We start from the raw sequence: 25,801 nt of genomic DNA, 5'->3' as shown, positions 1-25,801 counted from the left end.
CGCTCCCTTCTAAGGGAACAGCATTGCAAAATTTCAAAGTCCCAGATGATGGGGCAAAGTCACTGATGCCGAAGGAATCCTTTCACAGTGTGACTTGTACACGCTCAGCCTGCAGAATCACAGCAGTGACAAAGAAACCTCGAACAAACAGGAAGTTATTCACGTGGAACGCACAAGCAAGGAAACAAAGAAAGCCCATTCTCCTAGCATCGCTTTCAATGACATTTTGTGAATTCCCTACAAAAAAGGCAGTTTAAATGTTACAGATCACTTCCCATAGGATTTTGTAGTGCCAAATTCACATGTTGGGTGAGTAGAGTGGCCCATCCTACAATGGATAATGACAGCAGAGTTACTGGGGGGGGGGGCACCTCAACTGTCCTGGGCCCTTCTGCATTCACAGATGGGAGCAGGCCTACATGTATCCTTAGAGCGCCCTTCCAAGCCACATGAATACCACCCCACCACACAATCAAAAAACAGCACAACCCTGACTATTCAAGTGTTCTAAATATTACTAAGCACCAACCAAGGAGAGGAGAGACTCTACTACAAAACGTAAGCAGTTCAGTCTGGCAGGGGGGAGGGGTGTGGGTTGAAGTAGGAATTGTCAGGAAGGTGTTTGTCAGGGAGTGGTGAGAAAGGTGCAATAAAAGGGGCAATAAGAGTGAGTAGGAGGCTGGAGTGAGAGTCTGGAGGAAGAACATTGTGTCATCAGAGGGAGTAGAGTTGTTGGGAGAGGAGGATGCTGGCCATCAGAGGAAGAGAGAGTTGGAAGGAGGATGGACAAAGATAGGGTTGCCATAATTAGGGTAATAGTTATTTGGGAGAGGAGGAGGTGAACTATCAGAGACAGTAGCGAGGCAGTAGGATAACTGATACTGTTAACGTGTGCCGAGGATCAAACAGTCAGAATAATACTAAATGATGGAGGACTCCGGTGCACGTCAAAACCCAGCTTTATCCAATAAACAAATCCAAGCTAGGACAGCATACAAGCATTTGCCTTCTCATAGTTCTGACATTTCAAGCGATTGCACGCTAGTTTTGTGACAAAACTACGTCAATAATGATGACACATTACGCTATAAGTTTACAAAACCTACGGGGAACTGGGATTGGTTAATGACTTAGACTACATATACGATATATATGTGTTGGTCACTCTATGGATGAATACCTATCTGATGGCTCCAGCAGGACCCATTTTACTACAGATAGTATTTCTGATACATCATTATTAAGTCAGTTAATGGGTTAGTCTTAACCATTATAGGCGGTGTGGCACAGTGATTTCTTATTGGTTGGCATCTAGCTTACCAACCTTGGACAATTTGACAGGGCATCAAGATATGAGGGAGACACAAATGGGGAACAGATTTCCATGGTCTGTCATACCTTCAATTAAAGAATACTCCTAATCATCCTGAGCCGATGAGGCCTTCCCTATCCTTTGAAATTGGCCTTGTGTGCCGTCTGGTGTATGTGTGCATACTGAGGGACTTTTGCACTTGTCCTATCTGTGTTTGGCTCATAATGTATAATCAGTGTCTCTTGTATCTGGATCACGTGCTAGGGTACTGTGTTTGAGAGTGTATTTCCTTCTATTTATTAAGGTTTCAGCTCATTCCAATGTGCATTGTGTGTTCTTTGTGGCCACTTATGGCGCTAGTCGGTTACTTTCTGCAAAGTCTTTTGGATTGCGGATCTCATGCACCTGGACATCCATGGTTGTTTGTGCTCTTATTAAAATTGATTAACTGGGGAATCTACAGCTTCTCATCCTGGGAACTGTTATCTCGTGCCAAAGCTCCGTTCATCCAGTGCTCCTATCCTAATCTCTGACCTTGGCTCTGGCTGTGAGCTACGGTCTGAGCTCTGCACAAGCTTCTAGAATACATGTATTTTGGTAAATTCACATCTTGGGTTCTAAGGCCTTGCTAATTCTGAGATCTGCTGCAGCCTCTGCATTTAGGGAAATGGCTGTGCCTTGGTTCATTCTTCCTTATGTTGTGCCATGCATCTCTTACATGTTAATGGTTTTAGGGGCTTCATATATACGGGTGTATGTTCTTTGTGCCTACATGCGAGCATCTTCATGTCTGCGTGCATATGTCCTTCATGTCTATTTGCGAATATTCTTTGTGTCTATATGCTCTTTAAGTCTATATGTACTTGTGTCTGCTACATGTACTTCATGTGTATGTGTAAGTCATCTAGTTATTCTCTATTTCTATATATAATAAAAAGTATCTGTCACTCTACTGGTCACAACATCTATTCTATTTATAATGACAACTTCATGGTCGTAGTTAGTTTCATCCTTCCTCCCTAGACTCCTCTGGGAGCAGGTCTGTCTCAGCTGGCATCGTTTGTCACCTGGACGATACTGCCGAGGGGTAGGGATAGGAAGCGGTATTGCATACTCATCTGAGTAGGGGCAGTGGATATTACCTGCATATTCATCTGCCCCATTATAATACCATCTAGAGAGTGTTTGGGGAGGGTGGGGGAGAAGTACCATTAGGAGACCAAATGTCCAGGAGGGGGTGGAGGTTGAAGCCTGAACATTGGTGGCATAGAGAGAAGAGCTGGATGGGCAGATAAAACTACTATATCTGAGGCGGTGTAAGGAGAAGACGTATCCCTTCTCAGGAGGGTGAAGGAGGGAGGGAGAGAGTAGGGAGGTTCCAGGTTGGTCTATGGTAGAATCTACAGGAGGCGGGAGGAGGTAAGATTGGGGCTAGGTAGTTTACACTAGTGTGGGTCCGTGAGGAGGTACTTTGCTGACCAGGTCCCTAGAGTAGGAAGGTGGTTAACTGATGAAGAGTATCCAGGGCGCAGCCAACGATTCTGAGGAGAGTGAGTTAGTCCTGGAACGCACACCCAGTGTCTCGACCTGCTGGAGGAGACTAGCTGACTTGCCCAAACCCAGAGCATACTTGCTGTGGAAAGCCTACCACTTTATTCAACTGACGAGTGTTCAGGAACCCCACAAACCCGAAGCCTAAAAACAAAGACCAGAGTTATCAATTGGACACTCAATCAGGCGCCGACAGACACCTTGGCAGTAACTGCTGTGAGACACTTTTATTCATGTTTATTTCAAATATATTACTTTTACTATTCATTTGTTGTTGTGGTGATTGAAATGCATTTTATGTTACTGTAACAAACCCTTGTGTGAGCCGCTCTGTGCCTGCCGCACTCGGCTACTCTGCCACACCTGTTATAATAGATTTGCATCCCTTCAATCTCAGGAAGGTTTAGAAGCCATATACTGACTATAACATGACGATAACGCATATAGTGGTGCTCTGAGAACTCGCATTGACTCTCTTGCTACCTGAGGTTTCTATTACATTTTCTTAGTGCATTGTTATATGGAGGAACATCGAGATGATGATAGTTTTAATGATGTTTTAGCTCGAGCAGCACCCGATATGGGGGTGGTAGGAGCCTCATGTGATTTTAAACTCTATATGAAGGAAGTGCGGTTAGACTGGCTCAGCCTGTCAGGGAACATAATAGGTCTTAAAGCTATGATGATTAACCCAGATTTGGTGTGCATTTGCTTCTGGTTTTAAAATTATTTTCAGTAATCGTGGGCCTTATCATCAATCTGACGATTTATTTACAATTTTTTTCACATCTCAGTAATTCCATCCTTGAGAGGCAGAGAGAGCGGTGGATTTGTTACATTACAGGTGGAAAATATTATTGATGGCAGTTCAAATAACAATCTTCCTGTGTTGAGTTTTTGTCACCTCGTGGAGAACAGGCTTTGTTCATTAAGATCTACAGCTACTGTGCTTGGATAGTGCTGCCTCTGTTCAGATAGTACCGGTGATGCTCTTTCTAGATGTATCATACATGAATGCTTAAACCATGATCATACCCTCCCTTGTCTTCCTATGGGTGGGGTGTTAGAGATAAAGTGATTGAAGGAAGCAATGCCACCGAACTTGACATATGGGGCATACCTCAACTAAATTTGCAGTTTAATTTTGCAAATGAGCAGGCTTCATGATACATCTTAATGACTGCACTGTGTCAGAAACTCCAGCCACCAGGAAATTTGTAAGAACTCCTTTGGCAACTATTGATTATTTTATAACAATGTATTGTGATGGATAGTGTATTGTAGACAATGTTGGCAATGATATTTTCAAGTGGCTGGAATCATTCCAATGAAAATAATCTGTTATTGATTAGTGATTAACCATTGTATTGCTGTAGTTCTTTGAAATATGGTAAGATGGAACGAAAGGAAGTTTTCACCAAAGGGGCTAATCAAGGTACTGTCATTGGACTGTTTAACCTGTGGGGTAAAGGGTGGTTTATTGATGAATTCCTAGGCAGAGTTGAATGGTGTCATTGAAACTACTCTTTCAAATACCAAAAACCAAGAATAACAAAGCATCAAAATGTGTGTTTTGACAAATACCGCTGATGAGCCAAATTACAGTTACTTGTGCTTCTAAAAAATAGATATGCTTCACAAGAGCAGAGATATGCAGCCAATTCGTTCTATAGATACCAACTTAAATGTGGTAAGAGACATTCAGAACAAAGCGCAGGGAATGAAATTCATCTCGACTGCACAAGCCAGGAACAGTGATCAATTTTTGTCTGCTGCCTTTTTTTTTTTTTATTGGATTTGTTTACTTGTTTAATATGCCATCAACAATGCGGAGTGTGGTTAGAAGTGTTTAAGTATATCTGCAAGCCATGGTCCTGAATCATTTTGTACCTGAAAACATATTGCATCTGGGTCCTTTGAGAGTCTTCGCATTTGTTCACTATTGTGAAATGTGCATTCAACCAATGCTGCATTCCCAATTTCACCTTATATGCAACCAACAGCTCAACTGGGGACAATAAACATAGCAATCTTATCAGGTACTACTATCTGATACTGCCCGAATGAAAGACTAAACTGGGAACATGTCTGTCCATCTGAAACACAACTTAGACGGCAGACATTCATACCTTCAGGTCTGTGCTAGAGGACATATTACTGCCAGCAGTATCAAACTTTTCACTAGGTTGAATAAATGTTTAGATCAAATAACTGTTCATTATTTTGAATTTGTTATAATCACTGCATACCATTGAATACATGTACGGTGTGTAAATACAAATAGTAACCTAAGGGGAGGGCATTCAATGACACTGGGCTTCATTACGAGTCAGGTGGTAACTCTGCCGGTGCTACCAGCAGGTTTCTGCCGGACTCGTAATAATTTACTGACGGCTGACTTCCCGGTGCCCCCGGCTCATTACGAGTCTGGCCACCCGGTTAGTCATGCGCCAGTACATTTTAAGTCCCCATTCCCATAGAGTAGCAAAGGACTCTATGGAAGTGGGGACATGGAAGCACTGGCACCGTTGCTAATGGTGCTGGCGCTTCCGGGAAGTGTTTGCCTACCGTGGCCGCTGAGCCTGGCAGTGTCAGACCTATCGGGCACAGCGGCCACGGTAGGCAAACACAGTTTGCCAGTCCAGAAACAACGGTGCCAGTGAGCTTACCAGCACCCTTGTTTCCAGATCCGCAAACTTAGAATGAGGCCCACTGAATTTTATGAGGATCACTGATTTCACGGGTGAACCCATCAACTTCCACCACATAAGTCACAGACCCTGTCCTCCCCAGCTTTTCCTCGACCAAACACAGCACAGTAATATGCACAGAATACAGACACCAGCCAAGGAAGTTCCCTAATAAACACCGGCCACCTCCCCGAAATAATCATGCCGTTAGGGACCAATATTGGTCATATGCAAGATATTGACCAAAAGCAGGAGAATCTCTCAGCCTGGTCACATTGGAGTCCAACATGTGCTGAATGGAGCCTTAGACAGGGAAAGAGGAGAAAGCGCTAAGAATAGACGAAAAGTGTGGCAAAGTCATAGTATCAAATCCTGACTCAGTTTTAATATTGAAATTAAATTTTCCTACCTTTTACTCCAGTTCAATTATGTGTTAAAGCCCCTGCATGTAAACAGCATGAAAATATATTTTTGAATTATAAAACATACGCAAGTTTATGATTTTTATCATATGAAGATAAATGTGTTCTAACTATACCCTTATAACATGAAATTGTGTTTGTTTTTAGATCGGATTCTTTAAAAGAATGTATGAACCTCTACCCACAGAGGGGACCCACACAGAGGAGAAGGACGGAGCTGAGGAAACAACACTAAAGACAGAAAGGAATGGCTTCTCCTAGGAAAAGGATTTGAAACACTTGACTTGAAAAGAATAGCCGTCAGGATTTCTATTTAATGAACTGGTGCTGTTCTAACTTAATATGGATGGTAATTCATGTGTAGGGATTTGTTAGTGGTACTGTAGGCTATTCACACCACCGATGAAAAGTAACTTACAAGGGCCACCTACAGTACACATTGCACTCAATGACTCTTCTGCCTCAGGAAACCTCCAAAACTAGTGCACAGAACCTATTTCCTCAAAACAAAGCCCAACATGCTGTGACACAGGAGGACCCTGTTCTCCGAATACTGCAGAAAACACATCCCCTTACATCTTTTAATAATGCTTGAAAGATCAGCAGATACGGGAACAATGCCCCATGGTATATGCTTACAAATATTCACCTTCAGAAAAAATGTTCATCAAAGTCAACTAAAAATCTATTTTTGATAACTTCACACCTTTCTATGGTGATCACAGCCACACCCTTGCATAAATAACCAAATTCTTTTCACATTTTTAATGTTATGCCTTGTAAAATATTCTAATCTGAAGAAAACAGCCCATATATGGGTCTCCCAATTTTAAATGGACAATGAAAGGCTGGCACATATATTAATGATTTCTCTTTCGATGGCAGTGTTTGTGCAAGGAAAGAAGGGAATGGCTGGTCAACAAGGTCAAATGTAGTCATGGCAAGGACATGAAAAGCAGCTGCACTGTATTAAACCATATTCCCTACACACCCACTGATCTCTAAATAGCCAACACAATGCATTCTTGAACATATTAAATCTTGATACTGGAAGGAAAAACATCGGTTGACATATACTCTATAATACAATATTTGTTAATATTGACTAGATACATACCTAAATTTATAGGCAGTGTGCAACATGTACACAGCAATGATATATATATATATATATATATGGCAAATACAGAGGAAGTGCACATTTCTCACCATAGTGAAACCCTAGCCATCCGTTACCATGCCTTCAGACTGGTGCAATGCCCATTCTTCTCAACTCTTCTGCTGGCTTACACAGTCGTGCTCAGTCTCTCAATCTAAACAAGCATACAAACGCCCTGTGTATAGCGGATGTGTCTTTTGGACGCAACAATTTATATGTACCTACATTCAGTCTCTATTTCTCCAGACTCTTCTATAGGACTCAGAATTCATGATTGAGAGTAGGCAGCTGCGAAACAAACTTTATAATCTTATCCAAAAGTGTTCTTTAAATGGCTTAAGGACACAATCTTGGATGTAAAGCCCAGCACATAGTGCATTCAAAATGCACGCAGTTTTTTATACTCTGTGTGGCTACTTTGAAGTTTGTGTCCAGTTGAACATGGCATTGGAATGTCACTTAAGATTCCTGGCCCTCATCCAGATTGTTACAATTCCCTTGCCCCTTTAGTACTCACGAATATAAGGACTGATGCAGCGTTCAGAGGTGGCCTTTGTGGTTTCCATGGGCTAGAGCCACAATAGCTAACACATATTTAAGGTTCTACTTTTGTGAAGTACACGTTTATCAGCATTCTGAGCCTTCAATTTGGGAAGCATTCCTTCTACATCAGAAGCTGGGCTTGGAAGGAACACAACACAATGCAAATGCAAGCCACAGTTATATCGGTTACAAATCCAGTGCTACATTTGGTAAGCTCTTCAGCTGTAGAGGCTTCCAAATGAATGAGAGACCAATAACCTTTTCCTGAATCTCATGAAAGAGGAACAAGGTGTGCAACCACACCTGCAGGCTAGGGTCAGATACACACGTTGATGGGTCTCCCTAGAAACTGGGCATAGGCCTCATTCAGCTTGTACATATTGACTAGTGGGTCTCTACACAAAGGGGTTCGAACTGAGATCCTTCTAAGGGCCCTCCCTGAAAAGACGGAACAGAAGAACAAGTTACTTACCAACTGTAACGTTCTTTTGATTGGATGTTCCTCCCACGTATTCCTCATCTTAGATATATAAATAGGAATTTAGAGTGTAAATCACAAACTGTACTGTGGGGTTGGCTGGGAGGTTCGATGAGGAATACATGGGAGGAACATCCAATCGAAAGAATGTTACAGTTGGTAAGTAACTTGTTCTTCGAATGGATTGTGTCCTCCCAGGTATTCCTCATCTTAGACTCCCAAAGCAGTTTTGTATTGGAGGTGGGAATACAGAATTGTTCTAGTCATTTACAGAATGAAGTACAGATTTAGCAAATAGACCTCCTTGAGAAGAAGTCGAATCTAGAGCATAATGTTTTCTAGACGTATGCATGGATGACCATGTGGCTGCTGCACAAATATCTTGCACAGGGACACCCCTTTGAAGTGCTGTCAAAGATGCCATGCCCCTGGTTGAATGAGCCCTCAGCCCATCTGGTGGTTCTTTCCCAGCCAATCTATAACATTCTGTTATTGCCAAAATTATTAATCTAGATAATGTTTGTTTAGTTAAAGCAAGTTCTAATTTGCGGCCAATGTAACACACAAAAAGTGGATCACACGGTCGTATTTTTGCCAATATTGAAATATAGAAGCTAAGAGCTCTTCTAGGATCTAATTTATGTAGCCGTTCCTCTTCCTTACTTGCGTGAGGAGGTGGGTAGAAAGTAGGCAGTGTTATTTTTTGTGACAGGTGAAAATCTGAAACAATTTTTGGCAAAAAAGATGGTTTTACTCTAAGGACTACTTTATCTTTATAAAAGATGGAGGAGGACCGCTAGAAAGCGCCTGTAACTCACTTACCCTGTGGGCTGATGTCATTGCCGCAAGAAGTATTGTTTTTAAACTAAGGAGCCTCAATAGACATGAATGTAAAGGCTCAAATGGAATACATGTGAGGAATTTTAGAACCAAGTTTAAATCCCAACTTGAAAGGGTATCGGGGGAAACACATTATTGAGGCCCTTTAAGAATTGAATTATTAAAAGGTATCTTAAAGTAAGATTCTTCCTCTGAAGAGCGCTTAAAAATGGATAGCGCTGCTAAGTATCCTTTTATCTTACCAACCTGGAGCCCCAGATTAGCCAAATGTAATAGAAAAGACAATACTGTGGGAATATTACATTGAAATGGGTCAACATTCTTTTCTCTGCACCAGTTACTGAACTTGTTCCAATGACACCGAAACAGAGATTTAGTTGCTGGCCTTCTGGCTGAAAGCAAGATCTCCATTACGTCATCCGGAAGGTCCCAATCCTTGTATCTCAACCTCTCAGAAGCCATGCATGAATGTTGAGTGTGTTGACCTCTGGATGGATAATGTGACCTCCGTCTTGTGGGAGAAGAGTTTCTTTTTGGAAGACGTATTGGAGGACAGATGGACATGTCCAGAAGGTCCGGGTACCACGTTCCCCTGGTTCAATCTGGAGCAAATAGGATCATGGTTTTCCCGAACTTTCTCAATCTTCTGATTATTTGGGGGCTCACAGGGACTGGAGGGAACGCGTACAGAAGTGGGAATTCCCATTCCACCACAAATGCATCCCCTAGAGCTCCTTTCGGGGGAAATTCCCTTGAGCAGTACAGTTTGCACTTCCGGTTGACACCTGTCGCGAACAGATCCACTTGAGGGGTTCCCCAAAGGGCGAAGATCTCTTGAAGGACTCCCTGAGCTATCTCCCACTCGTGGGAGACTGTGCTCTGCCTGCTCAGCGTGTCCGCTGCTGTGTTTTTCTCTCCGGGCAGGTGAACTGCCGATAGAGAGATCCCTTCTTGCATTGCTCAGAACCAGAGCTGCATTGCTTCTCTGCACAGTGACCCTCCTCTCTTCATGGCCACCATGTTGTCTGTCATTATCAGGACATTCTTTCCCCGTACAGAGGGCAGGAAGGCCTTCAGAGCTAGTCTGATTGCCCTCAGCTCCAATAGGTTGATGTGTAGTTTGGACTCCGATGGAGACCAACGACAGCTGATTGTCAGATCGTTGGTGTGAGCTCCCCACCCCGTTAGTGAGGCGTCCGTTACTACTGTAATCTCCTGCAATGGTTGCCCAAAAGATTCTCCCGAGGATATGTTCTTTGCAAGCCCACCATTGCAGATCATGTGCTACCTTGGTTGGAACTTGCAATAGATCTGAGATTTCCCTTGAAAATTGGGACCATTGAGTCCTGAGAGCCCATTGAAGGGATTTCATCCTCAATCTGGCTTCTGGCACCAGAAAAATGCAGGATGCCATGAGACCGAGCAACCTGAGAAAATCGAAGGCCGGTAGATACTGGGCATTCTGGAATTTTATTACCATCTGCAGAATGTGGAGAGCTCTCTCTTCGGGAGGCGAGGCTTTGCCCGAACAAGTGTCCTGGAAGGACTGCTCTGATAAATTGGAGCTTTTGTGATGGTATCATGTTTGACTTTTTTAAATTCAGAGAAAACCCTAGCTTGTGAAGGAAGTGGCAAGTCTTGGACAGATGATCCTGGGCTTGTTCTGGAGAATGTGCTCTGATCATCCAGTCATCCAGATAGGTGTAGACGTGAATCCGCCCTCTCCTGAGACTTGCTGCCACTACCGCCATTAACTTGGTGAAAACTCTCAGGCGGAGGTCAACCCGAATGGCAGAACTCGAAATTGATAGTGAGAATTGCCAATCGCAAACCTCAGGTACTTTCTGTGCTTGAGATGGATTGGCACATGAAAGTAAGCATCCTGAAGATCGAATGATACCAACCAGTTTTGGAGTTGGAGAGCCTGAAGGATCTGAGAAAGTGTGACCATCTTGAACTTGTCCTTCCTGAGGAATTTGTTCAAACTTCTCAAGTCCAAGATCGGTCTCAGTCCTCTGTCTTTCTTTGGTATGAGAGAATAAGGGGAATACCAACCCTTGTTCCTCTCCGCTGCAGGTACATGTTCTATTGCACCTTTCTGTAGCAGGGTTAAAACTTCCTGCAACAGGAGCGGATCTGGATGTTTGACAGAGTTGGATCCCAGTGGGTGATTCTGAGGTTTCTTTAGAAAAGGAAGGCAGTAACCTTGGGATACTGTTTCCAATGCCCAAGCATCTGAAGTAATGCCCCGCCATTCTTTCATATGCCGTGAGATTCTGTCTCTCACTGGGGTCTTGTGGGTCAAAACCTCAGAGTGGTTTTGCGGCAGCTGCAGCAGCAGCTGAAGGCACAGAAGCAGCTGCTGGGGCAGATCTAACACCTTTTCCTCGCCACCGAGGACGTTTTCTTTGACCTCTCCGACTGGCCTCTCCCCTTCCTTTTCCAAGTGAGGAATAAAATTGAGAGGGATGACCCGTCCAGGAAGATGAGCCTGTGTAGGCGCGTTGTTGAGGTTGTCTTATAGCGGCACTGAGTGATTTTGCCGCTGCTTTGGAGGTCTGCAGCTTCTCCAAACTTTCATCCGCCTTGCAGCCAAACAACCTTGAGCCTTCAAATGGCATATTAAGAAGCCTGGATTCCTTAGCCACGCCAATCTTTGTAGCACTATGCTAGATGCCATGGACCTACTGATACTCACAGCTGTGTCCAAACCTGATTGAAGGCATTCCCCGAAGCCTCCTTTCCATCCCTTATTATGGCTAGGAATCCATAACGTTCCTCACCTTCTGGGATGTGTTCAGCTGGTGGATTTTAAAGACATACTCCCTGATGTAAAAATCTTTCTGGACCATGCATCAACCTTTTTATCATCCCTATCTGGGGGAATTGTTGGGTATGCAGCATTTCTAGTAGAAGAAGCTGCTTGAACTACCAGACTTTCTGGAGATGGATGCTTACTCAAATATTCTGGATCTGAATTACAAGGTCTATATTTTGACACAAATGTTTTATTTACTGCTGGAATGGCTTCAGGACGTTCCCATGCAGTATTAACCCTTTTTTGTAAGGCTACATGAAAGGGAAGTATGGGGTCTTGCTGAGGTCCTCCTGAAAGGATATCAGTCATGTCATCATCTTGATATACAGGTGAATTCCTACCCTATCCCATGAATTCAGTAACTCTACTCATTAGCTTTCTATAGCGTGCGTCAGCATGTTCTGCTGGGTCAGGCTTTTCAAATTCGTATTCTGGAGAAGTATCCAGACCACTTGCTGATTGCAAGCACTCATGCAAGTCTTGTACTTTAGATTGTGGGTCAATTAATTCTCCAGGGACTGGTCTTGTGCCTGTGCCAAATTTAACAGCAGCAGAAGAAACTTCTTCATCTGCTGATGATGCTCCTTGGTATATGGATGACATGGTCCTAAAAAAATCATGTCTACTCTCAGGATGAAGAATCTTTTCGGGTGGTATAGGTTTTGATATTGGCATAGGCATGGGCGTCGACAAATACATCAATGGCGTCGATGTTGTATCTACAACCTTCAATATTGTTGAGGTAGCCTTCGATGCCTTCGAAGGAATCGTCGAAGGAGTTGTCGAGATCATCGACGCCGTCGAAGGAGTCTTCGAAACTGTCGACTGTACACTTGACGTCTTTTTAGGTGGAGTCATCTACGTCTTGTACTCGACCGCCCTCAATGGCTTCGAGGACGTTTTTTCAATGCCGTCTTTGACGTATGAGAGTCTGATGCCATCTTTTTTCCTTCTACCTCCGATTTATGCACCGGTAGGCTTTTTCCATGGAGTGTCTGGGAAGAGTCCCTGGATGACACCCTCGACAATTTTTTTTCACATTTTCTCGTTTTAGATCTTCCCCTGTCAGTTTTCTTGTGAGCAGGGGCATGGTCTTCGTCAGACTTTTTTGAGGGGGTCTAGGCCGCGTTCTCAAAAATGTTTAACATGGAAACTCTAAAGCCTTCATATTTTCTTGGAGAGTCATGTCTTGACGGACATGCTATAACTTCCTCAGATGACGTCGAGGAAGAAGAGGGAGACCGGTGTCGTCTTTTTTTCGCCTTTTTGGAGGTTGAAGAAGAGGACTTTCCTGATCTGCTACTCAATCTAGATTTTGTATGATGTGTCATCGAAGACTCAGCTGAGTCTTTTCTCTCCTTCGAAGAAAACTTCGAGAATCCCTCCCCCCACCGCCAGTTTACCTCAACATTCTTTTAAGGACTTATGGGTCATCGACTGACAAGAATCGCAGTCATCTATACGCTGGTCGGAGCCGAGGCACCAGAGGCAGTTTTTGTGGGGATCAGCGACATCTTTTTCCCACATTTCTGGCATTTCTTAAATCCAGTTTTCGGTGTGGAAGGGTTCGATGAGGACGACATATTTTCACACGAAACTGAAGCGCTGTTATAACTATCTGAAGCGAAGCTAACGGAAAAACAGAACGGAAACCAACGGGCGCGCTCGAGGCATTTATACATTGGTTGACGTTGGTGCCGCTCGACGGATGCCGCCGAGCGACATCAATGCCACGGCCTTGAGTGGAGCGCCCTCTGTTGGAAAGAAAAAAAAAATTCCAAAGCAAAGCTTAAGGTAAGGATATATCTAAGATGAGAAATACGTGGGAGGACACAATCCATTTGAATTGTATTCCTAACTTTGGCCAAACTACCATAGAAGCGCAAATGAAGCATTTGGTCAAGAGTACATGGAAGGAGGAGTATTGCCCTGGAAATCCCTACAATTTAGCACCTATATGGATGCCAGATATAGATCACTCTAAGTGCTTTGGTAGCCATTCCATTGTGCCCTCCAGAGCACTCTTGGAGGGGGTGCCCTAAAATGTTTACAATTTTCTTCACCCAGTGTGAGCTGCATTGGCTTTGTAGGCCTGATGCCTTTCTCACAGCAGTGTTGAAGGTTGCAGTTTTTTGTCATACCTCACTCATAGCGTGGCTGCTTGCTCGATAACTCTGCCAAACAGAGGACCCACTCAAGTACCCAATTTGGCTCTGTTTCAGTTGATATTCAGAAAGATATTTGACAAGTGGTTTCTCAGAGTATGCTGTTTCTCAGAGCATGGATAGTGAATTGTGGAGTTGATACAAAGGGATTGGGACCTGGTCACTTACATCATCCAATTCAGGTCCTTGGCATTAGAAAGTGGCTGGCCGGAGTGGAAGATGGCTCTGCTCTGCTGTGGAATGAGAGATGGGCTAAAATATGTCTTGTATATGATTGTTGAGACACTGAAATAGCATTTGGTGTATGTGGACAACAGGTTGGGGGAATGAAAAGTTGAGAGCAGGTGGCGTGTCCCAGAAGGGTGGTCTTGTCAAGGGGTGGAAAGAACATATAATTTTTGGTAAGGACTCAAAGATGTCAGAACCTTTAGCTAGATCGCAAGAGCCCTAACTAGAAAAGAGTAGACAATTCCTCTGTCTATATTGTGACAGAGATGGGCATGTCTTGATTGAGTGCCCCACAGGCTTGGAATGTTTCAATCACCTTCAGCCAAGACTAAGCAGATGGCTAACACCTTCAAGCAGCAGTCCCTCTTATAGCTCAGAATGTAAACTTGTTTTGGGAAGGCAGGTTAAGCTGCATTGGCCCATGTGTGATAGACCGAGGTGCTAAGGGAATTTTATGGATTTTGATTTTGCAAAGTCAACGAATATTCCTGCGAAAAGGTCTGGAAGAGCATAGAATTATTGTAAAGTCATTTGTAATGAGACACCATGCGCATAGATGCCTTATATTTTATGAATACATGTGAGGGCTATGCTCATGCCAGGTCTGAAAGGAAGAAGCCACTGGGTCTCCTGATTCCCGTTTGAATTCCACTGGAACCTTGGCACACACAGTAATATGACTTTATGGTAGACCATCCAAGAGACAAGGGATGTTCAGCGATGCTCGTGGTGGAGGACATTTTGACCAAGGCAAGGTATTTCATTCAGATTAAGGGGCTAGTCACAGCAATCACTCTGGCACATGGGTTCTTAAAACCATAGTACAGATTTACTGACTTCTGAATCGGGTGACATCCGATAGTGCCTTGCAATTTGTTTCCATATCTTGGCAAGCATTAAAAGGTTCTGGGGATATAGGTCCAGCTCACCACTGGTGTCATCCCCAATCCAATAGTCAGAGAGGGTGAACCAGGAACTGGAAAGGTATCCATGGTATCTTCTGGCAGGAAAAGGCTAGGTGGATTTGATCTAGCTTGCTGATATTTGCTATAAGAATTCAGCTAAAGACTCAACGTCCATGCCCCTGTTCTTTTGTAACCAGGGCTGTAATCCTCATTTCTTTTTGGCATTTGTAGTTGTGAAGACCTAGAACCCTGGTATGGAAAAGAGACTCCAGATCAGGAAGCAGAACCTACGGACGGCAGTAGTACCCTTACTGCAGAGCAAAGCTGATTAAGAGATGTACTAACTGATCCAGATATCCAGCCCAAAACTATTAGGTGGGGGAGCTAGTATGGCAGTCAACCAAAAGTATTTGCAAAGTATTTTCTTGAAGGAGAAAAACAAGTTCAGTCCATGTGGGCCATTTGAAATGAAGAAGGTGGTAACCTCTGTATTAACAAGACTACGACTGCCTGCCCAACGGATAGGTGGTTTTAAGAAGGCTTTTGTATTGTTCCTGGGATGTATCTGATGTTTCTGATGCGAATGCTGGCTGCTGAGACTCTGATCTGCTACTTTTCTTAACTTGCTCGAAGTACAGTTTGGTGGGCCTCTCACATTCTAAGATGGAGGGGAAGGAACATAAAGCTGATTGGTTTATATTCTTCAATCAGATAGTATAGAACCTGGTCAAATGTTCTCCAACTGCCTTTTATTCTGACAGTTAGCAGGTCTGATGTCCATTTGGCATGAGCTCTTCTGAGGGGCCTATTTGTGTGAGCCAATTTGAGCCAAGGAGCTGGAGGGAGTGTTGTGGGGCAAGGAGGAGAGCAACTGGTGGAATTGTTTACTTATCACAGCTGCATAGAGAGACTCAATTCAAGTTATAGGTTTTAGATCGTAAGAGGGTGATTCAGAGTTTGGAGATAACCCTGACTAGGGTGCTCAGCATGCTCTGCTCAACACTACTTCTCCAACACACTTTAAGAGAGAAATAAACATAATCAACATTTTTACTGCCATAAAAAATCCCCAAGTCTCATCTACTGTAGTCCATCCATGCAAGTACGTGGCTTAGCAAACTGACACTGATGAAAAAAAGTAATTTCTTCTGATATTTCACCTGACCGCACCTTAACCTCGGCCTTTACTAACATGCACCTTTCCAACATCTTCAATTAACTACGCATCTGCCATATTTCGAAATCCTTTGCAGCCCCAGATGTGAAATCGCATTGAGGTAAAACATGCCATTCCATCAAGATTAACATCATAAAGTCCATACTTTGTAACGTTGTTGTGAATCTGCAGCGTATAACCCTTTAGACCTTCCTGAATTATCCTGTGGTGCATTCCTCCATCCCTTTGGCATTAAGAATCTGCCACAAAGTGTACAGGTCGCACACTCTTGAACAAAAGCACATGGTATGCCTGTTTTTCTTTGACCTTTGGAGCCATATCCATAGGATTTAAGACATAGCTAAGGCAACAGAGAGGCCTGTCTGAGCTCAATCATAAAACGTATGTTTGCTGCTCATCTTCTGGACGATTGTTGTTAAATACTGCCATTTTATTCCATATCTTTGTAATTACATCTGGGCAGATCTTCACCTGCCGTTTCTTGGTAAAATATGCAAGACAGAATTTTGTAATATTTTTTGGAGGCAACACATTCATGTGGTTTCCTTATTAAGTGGAGCACAGGCAGAAGCTACCAGACACCTACATCAACTTAGCAGTGCATGTGACGAAATGACTACTGCTCTGCAGGAATACAGAATAAAAAGACCTACTCAGCCCCACACTGCTACTAAACTAGCACTGATCCTTTACCTGTTAAGCTAGAGCAAGCACATGACAGGCTTTACTCTTCAGGCGGGGTGTACCTTGGTACAGAAGCAATCCAAGCAGCAATAGGGCTGTTGTACCAAAATATAAGAACACCCAACCAAGGTTCTATACAAATTGAATTTTTTATTAGACTAACAAATAAAAACACTACTGGTCTGGTCATTAAGGCAAACCACACAGAAAGCAGACTTTAAAGGGTCACTGTGTGTTTGTAGACTGGGGCGCTCAGGCAAGAGTTCAGCTGCAAAATGTCAAAGTTATTGGATATGGCTTTGAAAAAAGTAGAGAAGGGGGCTTTAAGCTCACTATGGTCCTTTAAGGCAGACCAGAGGGACAAGACCACTTCAAATGCATTTAGTTCTTGTATTTCATGGCTCAACAGTGTTAAGCAAGGATTTTTGGCATTGAACCAGGAGTCCGAGTGCTTTTAGCACCAACCTGGTGGTCTATTTGGGGAGTGGTGGTGATGTGTTCCAACAGTGTGGTGCTGTTGGGCAGCAGTGATGGCTTACGGGTCAAAGTTTCTGGGAATTGCAGGAAGTGTTAGGGTAGGCAGCGCTGGAAGACTCAGCTGCATCGCGTGCAGAGAAGCAGAGGAAGAAGGTGTCAAGCTCAGGGCGCTAGAAGATTCGATGGGTCACAGATGCAGAGACAGCAGAGCTTTGGCATTGATTGAAACTCGGAGATACTGAGGCGATTGAGCATCGAGGTTGGAGAGGACTACAGCAGTTCCCTTACAGCCATTTGGACAGCGTTGAAGGTGCCCAAACCAGCACTGACTGAGGCAGTTTGCAGATGCAGGGAATGCTTCCTTGGTGCTGAGGTTTCTGGCAGACCCAGTCCAGGGCCTCCGAGTAAGGTGAATCCTCTCATATGCCCTTCCTAGCGTGGAAGGTTTGTAGAGAAAACTTGGAGGATTCTGGCTCCTCCAATGAGCAGGGTCCTGGCTACCAGTGTCTCAGCTGCAATAGGCCTTGTCAGTCCAGCAGGTCATGCCATATAGCCCTTGGGATGCTTATGGAAAAGACCTTTCGCCTTCCTCAGAGTTTACAGTCTTCACCTCTCTGGCATAGGACTTTGGACTAGACTGTACTCCCAAACAGCTTCCAGTGAAACCTTCTTCAAGCAGTATCCAAATTTAAATCAACTAAGGTGTTATTGCCTTCATACCCAGCATGCTTTCTATGCAGGAAGTGGGGAGAGAGGGACAGGCAGATAGGGAGCACTAGCAAAATTCAATATGAGACCCCCCTGGACTGATGCCCTCTCCTGTACTATTCCAACTTAACCCTTTTCCTCTGTCTTTCTACATCATAAGGACTCCAGTAATAAGCACCCTGATGGGAGGTGACCATTGTAGTGGTAGGGTTGTCTTTGAAGTGCTGTTTCCCAGGGAACCTTCCAGGGAGTATTCCTGTTCTCTCAAGGAAGGTGACAGCCCTTATCAGGTGGATAAAAGAAAGGACTTCCTGGGTTGGACCAAACAGGGTTGTTGTGGGTACACCCAGCCCAGACAGCTTAATACACACACCAATCCCTGTCATGAATGTGTCACTGTCCATCAAGCTGACAACATTACTTTAATCGCCTGTGGCTGCATAATGGTGTGACCTCAGTAGCCACCATGTGAAAACTAGACATGCCTTCTTTTGAACTTTTAACAACTGCCACTAGACTAAGGTGCACAATTATATTTTGAACCAGAGGTGCATGCAATTGAAAAGCCACCTCCATCTGTTGGAACTTTGTGTTCCAGCAGCTATGTTCAGGAATGCACATGTGACCTTTGAACCTGCCCTCTTGACATTGCAGTGCAGATGCTGGAGATGTCAGGAGACAGTGGTGGAAAGGTACGTGGATGTGCCATGCTTTTTGGCCTGAGGCATTATGAAAGTGGGGTAAGATTAGCAGATCTCACTTTTAGAAACAGAATAACCTGCATAATTGTAATATTAAAAGTGTTCAGGTTTCCTACCCTCACAAATGCCATTCTAACACACTGCCCACAACGGAAGAGATGGAGCGAGGAGAGGTTTGGGAATACAAAAGAATCACACATGATCTCATCATTTGAGTTTGAGCGCTACATTTTGAGAAATCTTGCCAGATCTGTGCAGCCTGGTTACGGCATTTCTCTGATCGTAGTGGCCAAAACAATACTAAGCTTTAAACACTCCAGTGGGACTCCTTATTTCAATCACATCATAGGGTTGTCCATAAATGTGTGAAATGTTCTCATCTTAGAAAAATAAGTGTTGTCACCACTTATTAGTAGTGTATGTTGTACATATGTTTGTCCTGGAAGAAATGATTACCCTAGCAGACCAAGAGGCTCTGAAAGATAGGAATGTCGGTCATTGGCGATGGTGTTAGCTACTGTTCAGACACCAAACAAGCACTAACAGAGCAGAAGCCTACATGTGGACTTGTGCAATCAGGGGTTTGAAACTGTCCCTCGTCACAGATTTCATTTTGTGTAACAGTATTCAAAAGGTAGGCATTTCTGAGTAGAGTATGGGGCTGCATCAGCAGAATTAATTTGATTTGTTTTATTGCTTAAAGTATGGAACTAGCCTAAGAGTAATGGAGCCCTGCACAAAATGTGGGTAGCCAGCGTTAGGGCTTGCATCTTTTAACAGTAGTGCAGTACTGTGAGTTGCGATCCATGCATCCATTGGGATTAGTCCTGTGTTGTTGAAGAAGCCACGTGTGTGAGAAGCGTGTGCCACCACATATGTGGAGCTTAGCCACCAGGTTCACTGGTGTGCTACTCATGCCTGCTTTGTATATAATACAAGCAGTCTTGTACAGTATCCTTGTCTGGAGAGGAAGCCAATGTAGTTCACGTTGGGCAGGTTGATTCAGTCAAATTATCGCACACACATAATAAGCCATACTACGGCAGGGTGGACAGTTTTTAGGGAAGCCAATGGCTGGGAGCCCAGTCAGGAGGGCGTTTCCCCCATCAGTGTGCAAGACCACAGGGGCCTGCACTATGGTGCGGAGGCCATGCGGCTCGATAAAGGGTTTGATTTTGCAAAGGGTGGAGATTTGGAGCAAAGCTGTTTGGGCCTTCTTGGAAATGTGTTTCTGCAAGGACAGGCTGCTGTCGATGGGGAAGCCTGATGATTTCGCTGAATCTAAGAGTTGCAGATCAAATCCTTCTAGGTGCATATCATTGAGCCATTAGTGGATGAGTTGTTGTTTAGCCGGGGGACTGATGAGGACAAATTTGGTCTTGCAGGGGCTAAGTTTGAGATAGGCCATCTGCATCTGGGACTGAATGATGGCTAGGTATTCGCAAACATGACGAATGTCCTGTGCACTTTTTATTCTCACGTACAACTGGGTATTTTCTGTGTACTGGTGGATGGCTATATAGGGATCTTTGAGCAGTGTGCCCAAAGGCTCCTTGTAAAGTATTTGTTGTCAGGAACCTTGGACCATGGGTGGGGGAGAGCTGAAATGCTGAAGTCAATAGGAGGGCCTAGGAAAGACTTGGAGTGTTTGAAAAAGAGCTGAAGAAGTTATATTTGTTACTGGAGGAAAGGAAGAGCCCAAGCTCGCAATTTCTGTCAGCAATAGTTCATAATTCTGCACCAATACACAGAAGCAAAGGCAGGTCATTGTGTGTTGCATCCGTAGAGAGGAGCAAGGTTTCTCTCAATAATGCACCACAACTCATCGGAGTAGCAAGATCCATTTGAAGTGAGGTATACCACTCCAGCCCCACTGGTACAGTTTGAAGGGCAATTGAAGCTTTGACATTCTGATTCATGGTCTACTCAAGGAAGAATTAAACCAGTTCTTGGCAGACCACATATTCCTTTCCACAACTTCACAAAATGGAGACATCCACAGGAGGCTTCGGGTGGCTGTAGGTCCTGGGTAAAGGATTTAGGTTTAGAAAATGGGTCCCAACTACCAAACCATGCTGACTTCCTGCAAAGAGCTCAAAGTTCCAGCCTTTTTTGTTAAGGCAAGACACAATGGTCTAGAAGTTGATCACCTTTGTTAACCGATACCACAGAGAAATCAGAAGCTGATGGTTCAAAAGAAGTCTTTAAATGTTTCTGTTATGCTTCGCCTGACCTGTAAGGCTTGAGCCTTAACAATAGTCTCACAAGCAAACTGAAGACTAGTGCCTGTGCCTCAGCACATGTAATTCCAAGATCTAGCAAATGCACTGCAGTTCTAATGGGACTTATTTGATATTTGTCATTGTGAATTTGTAACAGGACTGGTTTTGGTGTTACAATCAGGGAACAGTATCACCTGGGGTATCATCCACATTTTAGATCATGATTGCCTAATGTTCTGATTGGTCCCAAAACACAAAGTGTTCACATGGGGATGAGCACCTTTGGCAGGCCTCCTAGGCACCCCAGAATGTGCACCAGTAGGCTAAGTAAGAACCTCTGGAATTTCTTAGGAATGTCAAATCAGGAACAGACATAGTAGTCAGAAGGAGAATTAAATGAGAGAACGAATTTGCTTGAACTAATAGATTTTTAGTAGCTCATGGTTAAATATTCCACACAGCGATTTGTCTTGTGAATGGTGGAGAAATGAATCACTAGTGTTTGGGTAAGTTAACATACAAAGGCTCCAGTAAACCATGCAATAGCATACCAGTGCAGGAAGTGGCGCGACACACAAACCACAAGGCCACAATTGAACTATGCTGAAGATAACGTGACCTAGTGCTAATAGCGGTTACATGTATGTATATACATATCCTTAAATATAAATCTCTGAGGATATCTGTACACCGGTTTCTGTCTCAGCCCCTCTTCTAAACTTCTGGCTCAATTTGCGCTCTCGGACCCCAATCATTTTATTTTCACATTCCGAATTCTCAGGCTGTCCAAATGAGTTAAGTATGGTTTGTGGTTACAAACAGTTCAGTGTAAGGGTGACTGCTGTGAAACATTAAAATAGCACCAAGCCCAGAAGGCATTATGTACTTAAACTCACTCATAATACCCTTTTATCACAGGCATATTTGTCAAATATTAAGATATGTGGTCGTTCTTACGTTCCCAAAATATTTTTTGAAAGTAGACAAAGGAGTCGGCATCTCTCATTGGTGCTGTTTGGTCCATTCACCTTTTACAAAGGCGTATTTTGAAAGAGCACAGCAGGAGTGTAGCAGACTGCCCATCTTGGAATGAGAAGCGTCTTGAAAAAATAATGCGCTTTGCTAAGTAAGATAAGTGTAAAGATCTTTTTAAGACAACAATATACACTGGAAGGAATCACCATTAAAGAACATTGTAAAATGCCCACAGCCCACCCATGTCCCACCCCCTCAGCTCCCAGATATGGAAAACACACTCTGTGTGATGGCGACATTCCTGCAGGACACACAGTGACAATGCATATTTTCAAATACTAGACTGGTTCCCTTGGGGTTGAATCTGTTGCTGCCGCTCTCATTCTATTTTCAACCATGAAAAATGCACCACCATCCCGTCCATGTCAAGATAACGGACAACGTGACTCTCGCTAAAAATTCGGACAAAGACAAAAAGACACACAAAGAGCTCAGAGCTGGATCAGCATATGGTACAGACATGGCCTGATCATTTGAAACGTGAAGTAAAATAAATTCAACATGTTTGCAGTTGTCAGTATAGCCATAGACTATCAGAAGAAACTCTGATGTTTCAATACTGTATTGACATCTCACATTTTCAAATGCAAAAGAAATCTCCCACCTTTCATTTGATGAATATTTGGTGTTGGTAAAACCAACATCCAACCATTTCCAAGTGTTTCCTTTTACAAAAATTAAAAAAAATCTCACAGGTGTGGGACATGCAAATAGTCCATGAAACTGTAAAAGCCAGGTGGGATTCACACAATGTACCTTCCATGCACAAGTCTTAAAAGTCTAGGCAGGCATAAGGAGAACTATTGCCCAAACATATGAATGCTCAAACAGAAGCAGAGTTTTTTTAGACAGTGGAAGCCCAGTTGAAGCTGATGTATCAGAGTACTTTGAGGGGTGTTCACTTCACATATTCAAGTGTTATGTTGAAAGTGTAATAAGCCTTCAGAAGTGGGAAGAGAAACAATAGGATCAGGCAACCATAATATGGACCAACTGAGAGGGGGGCAGTTTAAAACTTGTGCAGGTCATTTGAACGAGTAATGATTCAAAATACTGCAGTCATGGGCCACAGACTTTAAAAGACAAGAGAGCATTATTTGCACATTTTTCAACTAACGTCGGTGGAATGCATAACACAGTGAAGCCCAATACAACAGTAGGAATAGAACTATAAAGATGAAACATGTAGTGTCACGAAGACTAAAGTTTCAGGTAAATGTATGCAGCTGTTGCTCATTGTTTGATACTTTCAAAAATCTTTGAATTTGGCCATTACTTGAAAAGCCACAAAAACATGGAGTACAAAGTGTTCAGTGGTCCTTTTGTGCAAAGGTGTTGCCAGTACCAGTGAGATAGTAGAGTGTGTGATCATGAAGGGTTTGGTGATTCGCTAGCCTTTGGTCCAATATTTCACTGCTGAAAAGCATCATTCTGAAGTTGGTTTTAACACATGGACATCATGACAGAGGACATATATGGAAGTTCCCTCCAATTGATAACCGAACATCGCACAGGCCACACTGTCATCATGGGACTTCCAGTTTATTGTAAAGCCATACATTTACAGTACAAACAAAATATGCGCCTCTGTACAAAAGATAGGTCATACATGTTTACATGCCTGGGCAATCAGGAGTAGTAGAATTATTGTTACAGCAGAATATTTTCATATTAAGAAAGGTATAACAAATTGTATTATTTAAAAAGACAGTAATTTTAATCATGGTTAAATTAGTACATTACACTGAATATTGAGGGTTCAGAAAATGGAGTTTTAACATTTTGTAAATACGAGCTAGAGAATGTAATTTTTGTAAAATATATTTTATTTGATTGTGATATTTGCAATATTTATCTCAGGGAGAAAGCATCCTCTGTGGTCTCACTGCTTCTCTACCTTTCTCTCGTTCGCTCTACATCCCTCTCAGGGTCTTCCCTTTCATGCAAGTCCCTGCCACCTTCTTCCACTGACTCTCTGTTACAGCTTCTCCTCCCCTATTATTCCACCCTTCATTGCTAACATTTCCTCTCTCACTTTCCCTCGCACTCATTCCTTCTCCTGCTCTTTTTTTCTCACACCATACCTACCCTTTGTCACACAGCTTTCTTTCACTTCTCTGTCTCTCAACCCCATTCATTTTCTTTATATTGGTCTGTCTTTAATTAAATCTCTTGACCTCTATTGGTTTTCTCCTGCCGCTCATCTCACAGTCTTGCTCCCTTTCTTGGCAGGATATGTGTCTAGGTTTTAAGTTGCTCCATGTGAATCCAGTGGACCTGGCTTTAAATCTTGGCGTCCCCACTTAGCCACATTGTGTGATAACCGCGACATTGTGAGGGCTCTAATATCATGATGAAGAATATAAATAATTGCACATTTATTTGTGTGGTAGAAGAAATTGTCTCCCAACCTACTGTTTGTGTCGTTTGAATTTGAAGCATTTTTATAATAAAAAGTTCAACTGCAATGTCCCCGCTGCTGTGCTGCTATTATAATTGTATGTCTGCAGGGCTTGCATTTTTAAACATACACAACTCACAACATATTTTGTAAACAAGTTGTTACTTTGTATATCTTTGGTCTTATTAGTGTAACATTAAATAAATGTGGGTTCACTGAAGTTTAAAAACGGAGACTTTGCCTATTGGTTGATCATGAGACTATAAATCAAACAGGGAAAGTAAATCCAGCACAATCCTGCTTAAAATAGAATGATGCTGATAAAGCCTTCTGCTGGTAAACCGGAAGATCCGATTTCCTGTTGTACTTCAGAAGATGGTCCGTCAGAATAAAGCAAAGTTTTTTTTGTTTTTTTTTTACAAACTTCTAGTAGAATTCCACCATAAACCGGAAGATCCGATTTCCTGTTGTACTTCAGAAGATGGTCCGTCAGAATAAAGCAAAGTTTTTTTTGTTTTTTTTTTACAAACTTCTAGTAGAATTCCACCATAAACCGGAAGATCCGATTTCCTGTTGTACTTCAGAAGATGGTCCCTGAGAATACTCTACAAACAAGTGCATCTTACTTTGGACTCGGAAAGCTCTTCAATAATTCTTCCATACATATTAATCAGCTGAGGGTGTAGTCTGAAAAGTAAATACAATCAAAATGAGTATTTAATAAAGGAAGATTACACATGTTTCACATCAAATCAAGCTGCCAGGTGTTGCTTTATTTTGGCACATTTACAGATTGCACTTGTCACACCGAAGCAGTTGTAGACAAAGGTAGAAGCATGGGTCATACTGTACTATGCACTCACAGTCGGATATGGTCTGTGTCCAAGCAAGCCTCTAAATGTGGTCCAACAGCCCCCAGCAAGGTGAAAAAAAGAGGGTCCAGATACCCAGGCTGTGCATTCCTTCGTGGCAGTCTATGTTTTGCCAAGTCGAGTCTGGCTGGTAACAAACATGACTAGTGCCACCTGGAGAACATTTTGAGGTATTTCACCATCTTTCGCCCCCATATATGGGCCTAAACCAAGACATCCTCCCAGAGGATGGTGGGCCCAACCAAACCTACCCATGGCTCTGGTGCTCAGCGCACTACCACTGATGATAGGATGTCTCCCATGATGCAGCAACCAGGTTCTGATATTTCAGACAAGAACGCTCACCTCCCCTACTATCTTTGCACCAAGTAGGATGTCTTGCTCAGCAATCTTAAATAAAGCCTCTCCCATCT

The 25,801-nt window shown here is 43.1% G+C and overlaps 2 protein-coding genes across 5 annotated transcripts in view; one reads left to right on the top strand and one right to left on the bottom strand.

Annotated features, from left to right (window-relative positions):
* Window positions 1-24,494, top strand: part of ITGA4 (integrin subunit alpha 4) — a 911,072-nt gene extending 886,578 nt beyond the window's left edge. The window contains exon 28 of the mRNA XM_069616079.1: window positions 6,123-24,494. Within this exon, the coding sequence (XP_069472180.1) occupies window positions 6,123-6,236 (114 nt within the window). The 3' untranslated portion in view covers window positions 6,237-24,494. The remainder of the gene's footprint in view (window positions 1-6,122) is intronic.
* CERKL (CERK like autophagy regulator) overlaps window positions 23,642-25,801 on the bottom strand; it is a 1,041,140-nt gene continuing 1,038,980 nt past the window's right edge. For all 4 annotated transcript variants that reach the window (XM_069616081.1, XM_069616083.1, XM_069616080.1 and 1 more), the window contains one exon: window positions 23,642-25,203. In XM_069616081.1, the coding sequence (XP_069472182.1) occupies window positions 25,187-25,203 (17 nt within the window). In that variant the 3' untranslated portion in view covers window positions 23,642-25,186. The remainder of the gene's footprint in view (window positions 25,204-25,801) is intronic.

The sequence above is a fragment of the Ambystoma mexicanum genome, chromosome 9 (assembly GCF_040938575.1).
Source record: "Ambystoma mexicanum isolate Mex_15411 chromosome 9, UKY_AmexF1_1, whole genome shotgun sequence".
Classification (NCBI taxonomy): domain Eukaryota; kingdom Metazoa; phylum Chordata; class Amphibia; order Caudata; family Ambystomatidae; genus Ambystoma; species Ambystoma mexicanum.
Note: the sequence above shows the minus strand (reverse complement) of the source record. Positions and strands in the feature narration are given on the sequence as shown.